We start from the raw sequence: 11,597 nt of genomic DNA, 5'->3' as shown, positions 1-11,597 counted from the left end.
TTCTAGATGACAAAATGATGATACTACCACTGTCTCTTCTGAAATAACTTGTGACCCATGAGCAATGACTGACAACTGGATCCTTTTCTAACTTCAAGTCCAATAAACGAGAGGGCATTGAAGCGATGACAGCTCAGTTAAGCATAGCCAGTCACTGTCAGATATAAATTTAACCTTTTTAAAGGGTATTATTAAAACATTTTTTATGAATGCTGAAGTATTAATGCCATAACCACAAGTCTGGCTTCTTAGGAAGAAGAAGTACCCATTCAACACAACAGGAGGATGTAAACAGTACTAGATGTCATATGAAACAATGCCTACAGATATTACTAAGAACATCTACAAGGTGGGTAGCTGCTTTTTTCTCCAAACTGCTATTAGACAGCTGATTACTGCCTCATGATAACATACTTCTAATAATGCAGTAAAAAAAACACTGATTCAAATAGCCTCATTTAATACTACTGCAACATATCAAATATTGCTAGGCACTTCTATGGTCCTTAAACTGGTACCTGCAGGCCACAAGCTGTCATGTTTTTACCCTCAAAATGTCTCATGACAAGGGATGCCTGATATCAGTGAGGTCACACAGAAAGTTTTGTGGGACACCAAGACTCTGTGCCTCTGTTCTGAGCTCTCAGCTGGTATCCTAAGCTTGTGCAAACCTTTCTGTATGATGTTATGAACTGAAAATACAAAACATTTACAAAAATGCATACAGTATTGTAAATTTTTTTTAATTATTATTATTTGATGTAAATTTTATATTTTACCAAAGGTACTTTTATTCTTCGTTTACAAAGCCAAAAATGCATCTGGATCACTTGCAAGTCAAATAGAGATATCAGATGAAAAAACATTTTTCAATGACCGGTTACCTGAGTTACAGTGCAATATTTAATTTCAGACAGTATTGCTCAAGACTTTTTACAGTAAGAAATAATATGCTTTTTCAAGTCAAAACCTAAATCAGTGCTTGTCATAAATTTCAGAATTCTCATGAATGAACAACATGAAATATCTTACATAACGTATTCTATACATTTTTGCTTGCCTCTACAATAAATAAATACCCTGGATTACTTAAGTATTAGCAAAAATATTTACAAAACCAAGATAAAACACAGTATAAAATTTCTTCAAAGATATATTTCTTCCGAGAAACAGTTTGGTACCAAGAGTGAAATTCCAAGTCTTACAAAATTGCTTCTCACTTATGTAAATTCATGAAGGTAAATAAATAAGATTGAATTATACAAACAAACATTGGTATCCTCACATGGGTTTATGCAGTAAAAGTGTGTATCTCTTCTTGGGAGTATCCAAGATCCTTCAAATATCTGAAAGTCAGAAATCAAGTTGGTAATATTAATATTTGGAACCTGAAACCTACCACTGACACAGCTGAAGCACAACTTCAGCACCACTATCTTGTTTTTATTCAGACGTGCACAATGAAGTTTACTTTTGCAAATACATTTAGAAAACAATTCATGCCCAGGAGCTCATATGTACTACATGATCTTTTAGGATACTGAAAAAAATTCTAAAAATAAATACAGATATCATATGAATTATCTCAGATTTCTTAATAGGTAGCATAATTATTGGCCAATTTCACCCTCCATTAGATCCATGCACCAGACTTCAGCAGGGCTGCAGAAATGCAAGTGATGTCCTTATTGGTTCAATATTTTGAAGCTGGGCAAGATAAAGTTAGAGGGCCTTTTATCTTTAAAAATATGGCATATAAAATAAGGCAAGTATTAGGTACAACAAATAAATGCATTAATTAAAAAAAAAAAAATCAACCTAAGTGGTTGTGATAGAACTGCTTTGAATTTTGCTTTTTATAACTTAATTTGTCAAGCTAACGCCAACCCAGAAAGCTTATTTCCTATTATAGCAACTTTTCTATGAACATCAAATTAAAAGCAGCATTTAAAACCTTGGGGAAAAAAAGTCATTGTTAAAGAGATGCTCTTAGGAAGTTTTGGACAACTTACTAGAGCTCATGAAATTTACATATTACTCATATTAACTTAGTTACACACTTCTACTTGTCAAGTATGATGCCAGGTGGTTTTGGGTTTTTTTTAAATGTAAGAAGTTTTCTTACAAAGCAGAAAATGTAAGGCTGTTTTTGAAAGACTACCAAATCAGTAACACTATAGCTGGTTATAGTGATCAAATTTAAAAAAAATTCCTCGTTCTCTAGTTTATCATTTAAAATACTCACTGTACTCCTTGTTCTGTAAAAGGTGTTGGACCACAGATGCAGATAAGCACTTTGGAATCTTTTCTGCTTCTTTTCACACACTCAGAGAGAAGAGAAGAAGAAATCTTCCCCTGTTTACCCACCCAGTCCTTTGCTGGTTGTGAAAGAATGAATTGAACCTCAAACCTGGCAAGCAGAAGAATATTTCATAAATATTGCCTCTGATTAGAAATCTGCTACACAAAATGCTAGTGACTGAGACACTGATGTTTCCTGTGATTACTTTCCTGTTCTGCTCAGCTCCCACTGCACAGTATCAGATCTCAGACATTTAGTTGTTCCTACCAATCAAATCAATCAAATCACTTCCAGTATTGCATATTTAATTATTTAACCAATCTTTCAATCTTAAAAGTTTTAGCTGTATATTTCACCTTACAAAGAAAAACAGCTGGTACCAATTAAGATACTAAAGCACAGATTTTACTGTTCTGTCATTCATTTATACAAATGTTGGTGTAGGTCAGTACACAAGTAGTGAAATGAGAATGCTTAGCCAAACTTGTGAAAATGTCAGTACAGTTTCATTAGTGATAAAATACTATAACTGGTTTCAAAAACTCACTGACAGTAGTTATTGAGTAAAAAACAAGCACTCATGTACCTGAGGCTCCTGTTGAAATGGAGAAAGGGGTTTGACTGTAAATTTACACAATGTCTAGACTATGAAACTTTGAATGTGCCAGACATCACCAGGTTATGACATAATATTGATTATTCACTTCAATGTTGTGAAGGAAGAAGTGAAATTAATTTGTTCATGCCAATTTCAAAAAAGAATTAAGTAAGCATAAATAAAACGTACTTCTATCACGTAAAATCTAGGCAGTGACAATTTATCTAGTGATAAAAGCAAGGGAACTGAAATTAAAAGGCAACCTGATATTCCCATGCCTCCTGACAGAACTATGGCCTGCTAAACGAAGTTGACATTACACATGCACTAGTGCATTTTTTTCCACAATTACATTGGAATTGAGGAAAAAAATGCAACAATTAGATAGTAAATAAAAATGAAAGTAATTAAAACTTTTAATTTCTAGATAAACATTTTCTCATCTAAGTGACACCAGAGAAACTTTTCAAGACTTCTCTAAATTCAGAATGTTGCTCCCAGCATACACCATCCTTCTCTATCACTTCTGTGCTTCTCTTTGCATATCTGTATTTTCTATTCTTAAGGCTTATTTTCCTCACCTTCAAAAAGCTTCTCAGACTTAAGAATCATCTCATCTAGCATATAATCTCCAATAAACATCTATTAAACTGTCAAATCAAATCCCTGGCTTCGTATGGGACCTACAGAACATAACAGCATAGCCTGCTGCTATACATCTGTGACCAATATAAACACATCTTCCACTCCCTAGGTTTCATTAAATTCTTAGTTAAGTTTCCAGAATCAGGATCTGTCTTTGGACCAAAGCTGTACAGTTAGTCTAAGCCCCAAGACTTGTTCTCCTATAGACTGGGATGGTACAAGTTGTTCTCCACAAGACTTTTAAATACCTTTCATCTTTAAGAGCTAATTGCTCTAATTGGTTTCTCCAAAGTATGTCATCTTCTGTTTTGTTGAAGAAGATCAGCCTCACTGTCCTTAAAAAAAAAAAAATTAAAATAAATTAACTGCAGATTATTTCTGTATTTGAAACACATGTAAAAGAATCAGAACTTACTGCATTATACAGAAGGCTTTTACTTACATTTTTTGTTTGGTTGTTTTTTTTGTTTTTGTTTTTGTTTTTTTTCAACTCTGCAATCCTCAAATCTTTTTGCCACTAACCCAATATAGTTTCTTTCTTGCTGTACCTGAAAGTCTGTTGGATTTGTGACCTCTTTTGTAAATGTCATAACCCTGTCTGCAGTTGCAACCTCTACTTCAGGAACTGCTGTTGTAAGAAAAATAAAATCTCTTGAAGTTACTCAGACCTGAATGAAATTACAATATATCTTGTCAAGTTTTATCTAGTGGTTTCTCAATATTGTTTAAGCACTACAATTAATAGCCGGTATATGAACACTGTACGCCTTTTTAATATTACATACACCAGCCTGTACAGATGAAACTGGAATTTCAAGGTTATGTCAATATTAATTTCAAAAAGATGGAATCTAAACAGATTGAGTAAGTAAGAGAAAATTAACTCATAACTTGAAGAGCAAACTACAGCTCTGTACCAGGTTATTTTATTCCTACTTTATTTGTTGACTTATAAAATGTATTTAGCTGGAAAGCTACTGTTTACAAGCATTATATTTGCCAGATAGTCCTCATAAAAACTAAATGCTCTGTCATTAAGACCAGTGCTATTATCTCTTCAGATTTTTATACTACAGTGGAGGTAAAACACAAAAAGACTGACTTTACAAAACAGAATTTACCATTTGATGAAGCCACATAAACCTAACTTCTCCTTTATTGCCAACGACAGACTAATACCCTGGGGACAACTGATACAAGACAGACGATGTGCTCTTAAATGCAAGCAGTTCCTAACTGCACCCCACAGGGCTTTAAGCGACTGTTGTTTTCTTCTACTCAGGCAGGGGTCCGAGGGGAGAGGGCGTGTTGCTGCGGTGCAGGAAGCCGGAGCACTGGGACGCCTGGCACAGAAACACAAGCAGAACCACCCGGGTAGCTGTCAGCTAAGCCTGCTGGTCCCGTACACCACACAGACCTGCAATTCCAGCTCTGTAACATGGCCCTCCACTGCCCAGTGTCCCTTTTACGCGTGGCCGACCTTGCTTCTAAGAGACTAGCGCTAGACACAGTATGTTTATATGACGCTACTCTGAAACTATGAATTCCCATCACCTCCTCCTCTGTACCTTGCAGACAGCCATCTTTCACACATGCACATCACATATGCTAGGGCTTCTGCTGAGCATTCATGATCTCCAGCTGTTCTTCAACTGCAATTTAAAAGCCTATATTCTCCCAGTCTGAAGATACCACATTTTTCTGACTTCTAACCTTTTCACCTTTTGCAGTTTGGCAGCACTTCAAGATACCAGGAAACATCTTTGGCATCTGATGTAGCTTGTAAGCCAAGAGATCATCCTCTACTTAGGAGAAGCACGTTCATTTTCTGCTGCCAAAATATAAAACTGAGGTATGACTGTTGTCATATACACAGGTATGTGTATATAATACACATCATCAGTAGTGTTATTGAGAGAAGGAGGTTCCAAATGCATTACAACTCAAAATAAGTTACAATGTACAAGCTTTGGAAAACTTGCCTAGTATAGAACAAAACAGCCCCAAATCATCTACGATGCATTTTTAAATACTAAAATCATCTTATTCAGAAGCTAGCATGTACCAAAAATCTAGGTTCCTTACATGCTTCCCAGGGTCCACTTCTCTGAAAACATGAAAAATAAAGCTCACTTCAAGAATGTAGTGCTGTCAAAGCGGGCATGGTGCACCACTGCATCAAGTGTTACTCAGGTCAGGGAAAAAAGTCAATAAAAGGTGCACAGGAAAGCCATGCATTTTGTTCATTAGGCACAAAGGTAGAAATGGTTATTTGGAGAATAATGCTTTGAGACACCCTTACTGATACTCCCCAGTGTAGATAACTATATCTGCTGCAGTACTGCTCAGTACTCAACACTATGAAGAGAACAAAAAACTCCAAAACTTGGAATGAACTGGTAACAGTTTTGCTAGAAATGAGGGAGAAAACAGCTAAAAGGAAGAGGTGGAGATTTAGATATGATCCCCACCAGTACAGAAGAGCTGGCTGACAGAATGATGACAGAAGTTTAGATAACAAATGAGAAACTTCATCAGCCATTTGGAAGGAAATAGGGACAATCTAATGTACTGGAAACTACTTCAAGGGATGTAGATTTTAATAAACTCAAACTGGTATGCAAGACCTTATGGAAAGCTGTACAGAGAGAGTAGTTAAAGGGACCCTTAGAGGATTTTAACACAGAGCAAGAAGAGGAGGTCGAAAAAGTTACAAAATCATCTTCTAAACAAGAATGATGATGAAAGTAGGACACTATATTAAAAGTGAATATGAGAACAGAGTGGTAATTTAGGAATGAAATGCTAGAGAAAATACAAGGTACAACTATCAAGGAGAATCAAGAATAGACTACAAACATCCTATACTTACTTGATAAGAGTGTTAGCCCTCTACCTAGTGTTGACTGCCTTTGTGCCTCAGTCTTCTTTAAGAAACGTATCCACCTGATCACAGTTATACACCACCAGTAAAAAGGAGCAAAAATCTCATTTTAAACAGGAAAAAACAGCATAGAGGACCAATACTCTTTTTGAATTAAACTTCGGCCAAAAAAAATTTGGCCTGTAAGAGAAGAAACAAGGCTGAAGGAAGAGCATTATGACTTCATGCACAAAAGGATACTGCAGACAGGAAGAGAAGAAATTGTTTTCCACATTTACCACAGGCAAAAAATAACAGACTTAAAAGATAATAGGGAGACTTTGGCTAGACAGTAAGAATAGAAATCCAATGATCCAAGCCCATTACATCACAGCAAATGCTGCCTAGGGAAGCTGTGGATTCTCCAGCGTTTGCAGTGCAGCCCCAGAGGTTCAGCAGCACTCACCCAGCACTACAGACAGACACTGCTTCTCCACCCTCAGATGACAAGTTAGTCATTATTCAGATCCTTCCTCAACTTTCTGCAATTTGTGCTCTAGTGTGTGCAATCCAAGTTTACAGGAATCGGTACTTTTCACAGTAAGATATTTTTATGCAAATTATATTTATATTGTTTATATATACATATAATCTCATGTATATAAATAGTATATATAAATACACACACACATATATATATTAAAGACACTCTTGCAATACACACACACATATATATTAAAGACACTCTTGCAATATTTTCCCAAAAGAGAAAGTGAGAGTTAAAGAGCAAGTATAAGGCCAAGAAACTCAGTTGCCTAGAGAAGTCAGAAAAACAAAGCCTTAGGTGTCTGCATATAAACAGAACCTGTACCAGATCAAATCATTCCAGCACCTAACAAGCCTTCACGGCGAGAAGGAAAAAAAATCATTTACTTCGACTACTAAGAAAACAGATGTTGCTGCATCCTAAGCTAACCGTAAGCATCAAGTTCCCATAAGAAACTGTGGTGAAGAGAGTTAAAATAAGCCGCTCTGGTCATCTTTCAAGGACAGAGTAGATACAAACACTATCTGTGCAGTAGTAGTCTTTCAGATGTTATCTATTCTGTTTATTCTGGTTACGGACAAAATGTCAAGATTCACATCTTTTATGGTCTCCTTAGTTTTGCTTTCGTATTACCACAACTACCTTTACCTGACGTAGTAGTTTTCCCCTCAAGTAGAAGAAAAAAAAAATTTTATTCCAAATTCACTTAGTAGTGTTTCCAAAGCATTTTGTCAGATGATACGTTTATCTTTTGGATTCACAGAGCCAGGCAGCCACTTGTTATTCGCTACTGACAATACAGGATGCTTTGGAAGACCCAAACAGTACACAGTCTCTCTGCTCACAAAACAGGATTATATGTAATTGCTGAACAATAAACAAGAATAATGTCTGGGTTTAGTTTTTTTCTAGAAACAGATTTCTGCAGCACATGTCATGCTTTTTACTTTTACTATGAAGACTAGTGTCCAATTAATCTATTTTGTTTCAAAATGTGCTTCATAAAGACATAATGAACCCAAACATCCTGTGCTTTTATTGAATAAAGCTCAGTATTAGAAATTAATCTCCATTACAAGAGTCCAAATTCAAGGGTACAGGAAAACAGTAGCAGGTCTGTTGAACTGTCCTCTGCAACAGCTTTAAAAAAATACAGTTCAGGTATATTTTTCGTTTTTATACTCTCATGAATTACAGTAGTTCACATTGACAAAAATGTAATCTGCTAAGAAATTCTGCAAGATGTGATTCTAGATGAAAATTTTTGCTAAAAGCAATGCAAGCACACATCACCTCTATCAAATTATGCCGCTAAAGTAACTCTTTGCATTTCCTTTTAAAGTTGAGGTATTGTATACTCTCTTACAGTTGTAAATGGACAATCAGATCAAGCAGAAGTACTAGTTCTGAGGTTCTGAAGGACATAAGAGGCCAAAACAACCTGCTCACTTGACCAAGTAATGCTTCCTTCTGTAGATTTTACAAGCGGAGTACAGAACGCATATGTAATACACACCTTTTCATACATTTGAATATACTTAATGCTATGGTTATATAAGTCACACTTTTGTGAAAACTGAAACTCATCTGGTGAAAATATGCAACTTGCTTAGCAGGTGAAAACAATATAAAAGTATGTAGCTATTCTAATTGATTAAAGAGAAGTCATAACTAAACAGTTGTAAACCTCCTCAGTTCAAAAAACAGTACCTACACTGAAATATTTCAATACTAAAAAGAGGCACTCAATTGCAAAGCTAGTTTACAAAAAAAAAGAAGAAAAAAGAAAAAAAAAGAAAAAGCCAACAAAACCCACCCCCCTCAGATTTTCTACTTGGTGAGCTCATTTGTATCACAACTAAAATCCAAAATGCAAATCAGTCCCTTTTGTTGATGGTAGCCAATAACCAAATATGTGTAAGTTCCCTAAGACTCTGACAGACTCTTCCCTGAAGCATGCCAGCTTTTGGCGTAAGTTGAAGAAAAATACTTTCATACCATTTTATTTTGTTAACTGTTTTATTAACACTGAGGCTTGCCCATTACGTTTCATCCTCCCTATGGATTACTCTAGCTTGGGGTTAAATCATAAGAAGTGTACATACCGAAGGCAACCAACTTCAGTCAGAGCAAAATTCAGCAGTTTAACCATCGGTGTGAAGCCTGTGCCTGCTGCCAATAAAAAGAGATCTTCTGAAGTCTGAACCTGTGACTTCTTAAAGTTACCTTCAGGATTGCTGACAGAAATGTAGTCTCCTTTATTAAAAAAAAAACAAAAACAAAATAAAATGGAATGGTAAACATTAATGAGATGAAAACAAGGTAACTAGTATTCTGATTCTTTTAAAGGCCCTTTCATATTGCATTCATCTTTGTAATATTAGGGTTCCTTTCAGAAAGGATCATTCTTGTCTTGATTAATTTTACACTATATGAGTACTGAAACAGAAAAGGAAATGCATCTTAAGTCTAATAAAATAGACCTAGTTTTCTTTATTCGAAAGTACAAAAAGTTGTTCTAAGAGTACATACAATCAAAGTGATCAACCATAATGTGATACAGTTGACATATCTGAACAGTGAAACATGAACACATTTGGAAGATCAGTCAGGAGAGCTTTATGTAACGGGCAAGTCCTATTTACAGTGAGGATAAGCCCGTACAATTAGGGCATGGAGAATAAGCCTTAAAAAAAAAGTTTTAAGTACGTCCCGATGTATAAGTAGGTAAACATAAGAACATCACAATACACAGACAGTGAATCTGAAAAGACAAAGCAATCAGTGCAAAACCAAACACAAAAAACCCGAACATATACTTACCAATTTGTAGGTGGTCAAGTGCCTGTGTGAACAGTCCACAGGAATACATTTTAATCATTAAATATAGATGTGCACCATCATGGCGAGGCGGTTCTTTGAAATCCAGCGGCAAAAAAGGCAATACAGGTGTGTATGGTTTTACTACTTCTGTCCCTAGACAGAAGACAAAAAGATAGCTGAAAAAATATGGAAAGTACTCTACATCCAGCAAGTTACTGCAAACAAATACCAAAATAAACAAACAGTAAACAAATAATCTGTATATCCCTTAACAATAACACCATTGCATACTTTTATGCAAGTATGTTAGTTTCCACTGCACCAGTTCTTATTACAGTAGCCTTCCAGTCCCAGTTAAAATCTTCAGGCCACTGTACAATATGTTATTTCTACACTACTTAGCAATTCAAAACACTGGAAGAAAAGATCTGGAGTCATCCCCAAAGAACATGAAAACCTAAACATTTGCATTTAATTTCAAGTACCACAGCTTGTTTTTTTTTCTAAATTGAAATAGAAGATTTTTAGTACTGCATGATTATATTTTCTTCCACTATTACTTCAAAAAGCTATTGTATAATGGTAGAAAAAAAGACTGCAAGAGTTGGACACCAGCAAAGAATTAGGTAAGCAGGACGAAGACAAAACAGTTTGCAGTTAAAGGATATTTAAAAATTCCTCTGAGAAATCTCTCTACCATGCATAGTGCAATGCAAGTACAGTGACTAGCATAACCACTAATACGCAAATTTTAAAAAGTACCCTTAAAAAAAAAAACCACCCAGATATTTATTTGACCTCCCATTTAATTTGTTTGCCTTTTACAACATTTTGAAGGATAGCGCTTAAACAATGGTTTTCAAGATGCAGTCCTTTCACAACCTCACATTATCATTAATATCATGCAACTGGAGTGTAAAGTAGCATTACCATGACTGCTATAAATCCCTCAAAGAAAAAAAAAAAAAAAGTCAGCAAAATTGCAACATTACCCTCTGCATGCCAAAAAAGCTGCAAACTAAAAGGAACTGACTAATCATACATAACATATAAAATGAGCTTCCCCGCTTCAAAGATGAACAGCACTACTTCAGTAGAGAGAATGTTTTAAAGGGAGAGTTGAAAGAGGAGCCAATAAGGTCAACAGTAAATGCCAGCCACCTTGATAGTTAGCTTTCCAGCAACATTAATCCAGTCAGTTAGTTATTAAGCACCACTTGTGATCCTGGAAGCAGAGACTTTCTAACTACAACCAAGGAATCAGTGGCCATGCACTTGGCATTCTCCCAAGACTATGAAAAGGGATTTATGTTAATATATCCATGGCTACATTCTCAGTTTTTCTTACCTGCAATGGTTTGTTTGAGGTAAATGTGTTGTCCAACGGGAACACAGAGATGTGTGCTCCTAGGCAACATTAAGCACAAGAGCTTGGTGTCGTGGGTAACTTCTGTCTTAGAAACCAACTTGCATTTTCTGTAGAACAGTCCTAAAAACATAGTTTTACTTTTTACTTAAGTCTCAATCTTTCTATTCTTATACATCTTTTAAGAAGAGATAGAGAAAGGTATATGTTTCACTATATACAGTTATAAAAAGACTATGAACAGATGCTTCTTGTACAAAAACTTATAATTATTTTCCTATTTTTGGGCTAAGGACTCATTTATAGCATTACATTAGGCTCATAACAGACTGAATCTGTGAGTTATCAGCACTGACTGGGAAGAAGTAGAAAACCGCCAAATACTAGCAGAAAGCAGAACCCCCTGTGCTACATTGCACCTGCACTAAATTCACCATATGACTACAGCATGAA

The 11,597-nt window shown here is 35.6% G+C and overlaps 1 protein-coding gene across 2 annotated transcripts in view; it reads right to left on the bottom strand.

The window, feature by feature from the left end:
- Positions 1–727: 727 nt before the first annotated feature.
- The window catches only part of CYB5R4 (cytochrome b5 reductase 4), a 44,413-nt gene continuing 33,543 nt past the window's right edge, over positions 728–11,597 (bottom strand). For both annotated transcript variants that reach the window (XM_069804788.1, XM_069804789.1), the window contains 6 exons: positions 11,127–11,267; positions 9,779–9,931; positions 9,061–9,211; positions 3,794–3,880; positions 2,246–2,410; positions 728–1,346 (listed from right to left, as the gene is read on the bottom strand). In XM_069804788.1, coding sequence (XP_069660889.1) covers positions 1,292–1,346; positions 2,246–2,410; positions 3,794–3,880; positions 9,061–9,211; positions 9,779–9,931; positions 11,127–11,267 — 752 coding nt within the window. In that variant the 3' untranslated portion in view covers positions 728–1,291. The remainder of the gene's footprint in view (positions 1,347–2,245; positions 2,411–3,793; positions 3,881–9,060; positions 9,212–9,778; positions 9,932–11,126; positions 11,268–11,597) is intronic.

Source organism: Haliaeetus albicilla, chromosome 17 (genome assembly GCF_947461875.1).
Source record: "Haliaeetus albicilla chromosome 17, bHalAlb1.1, whole genome shotgun sequence".
Taxonomy (NCBI): Eukaryota; Metazoa; Chordata; class Aves; order Accipitriformes; family Accipitridae; genus Haliaeetus; species Haliaeetus albicilla.
Note: the sequence above shows the minus strand (reverse complement) of the source record. Positions and strands in the feature narration are given on the sequence as shown.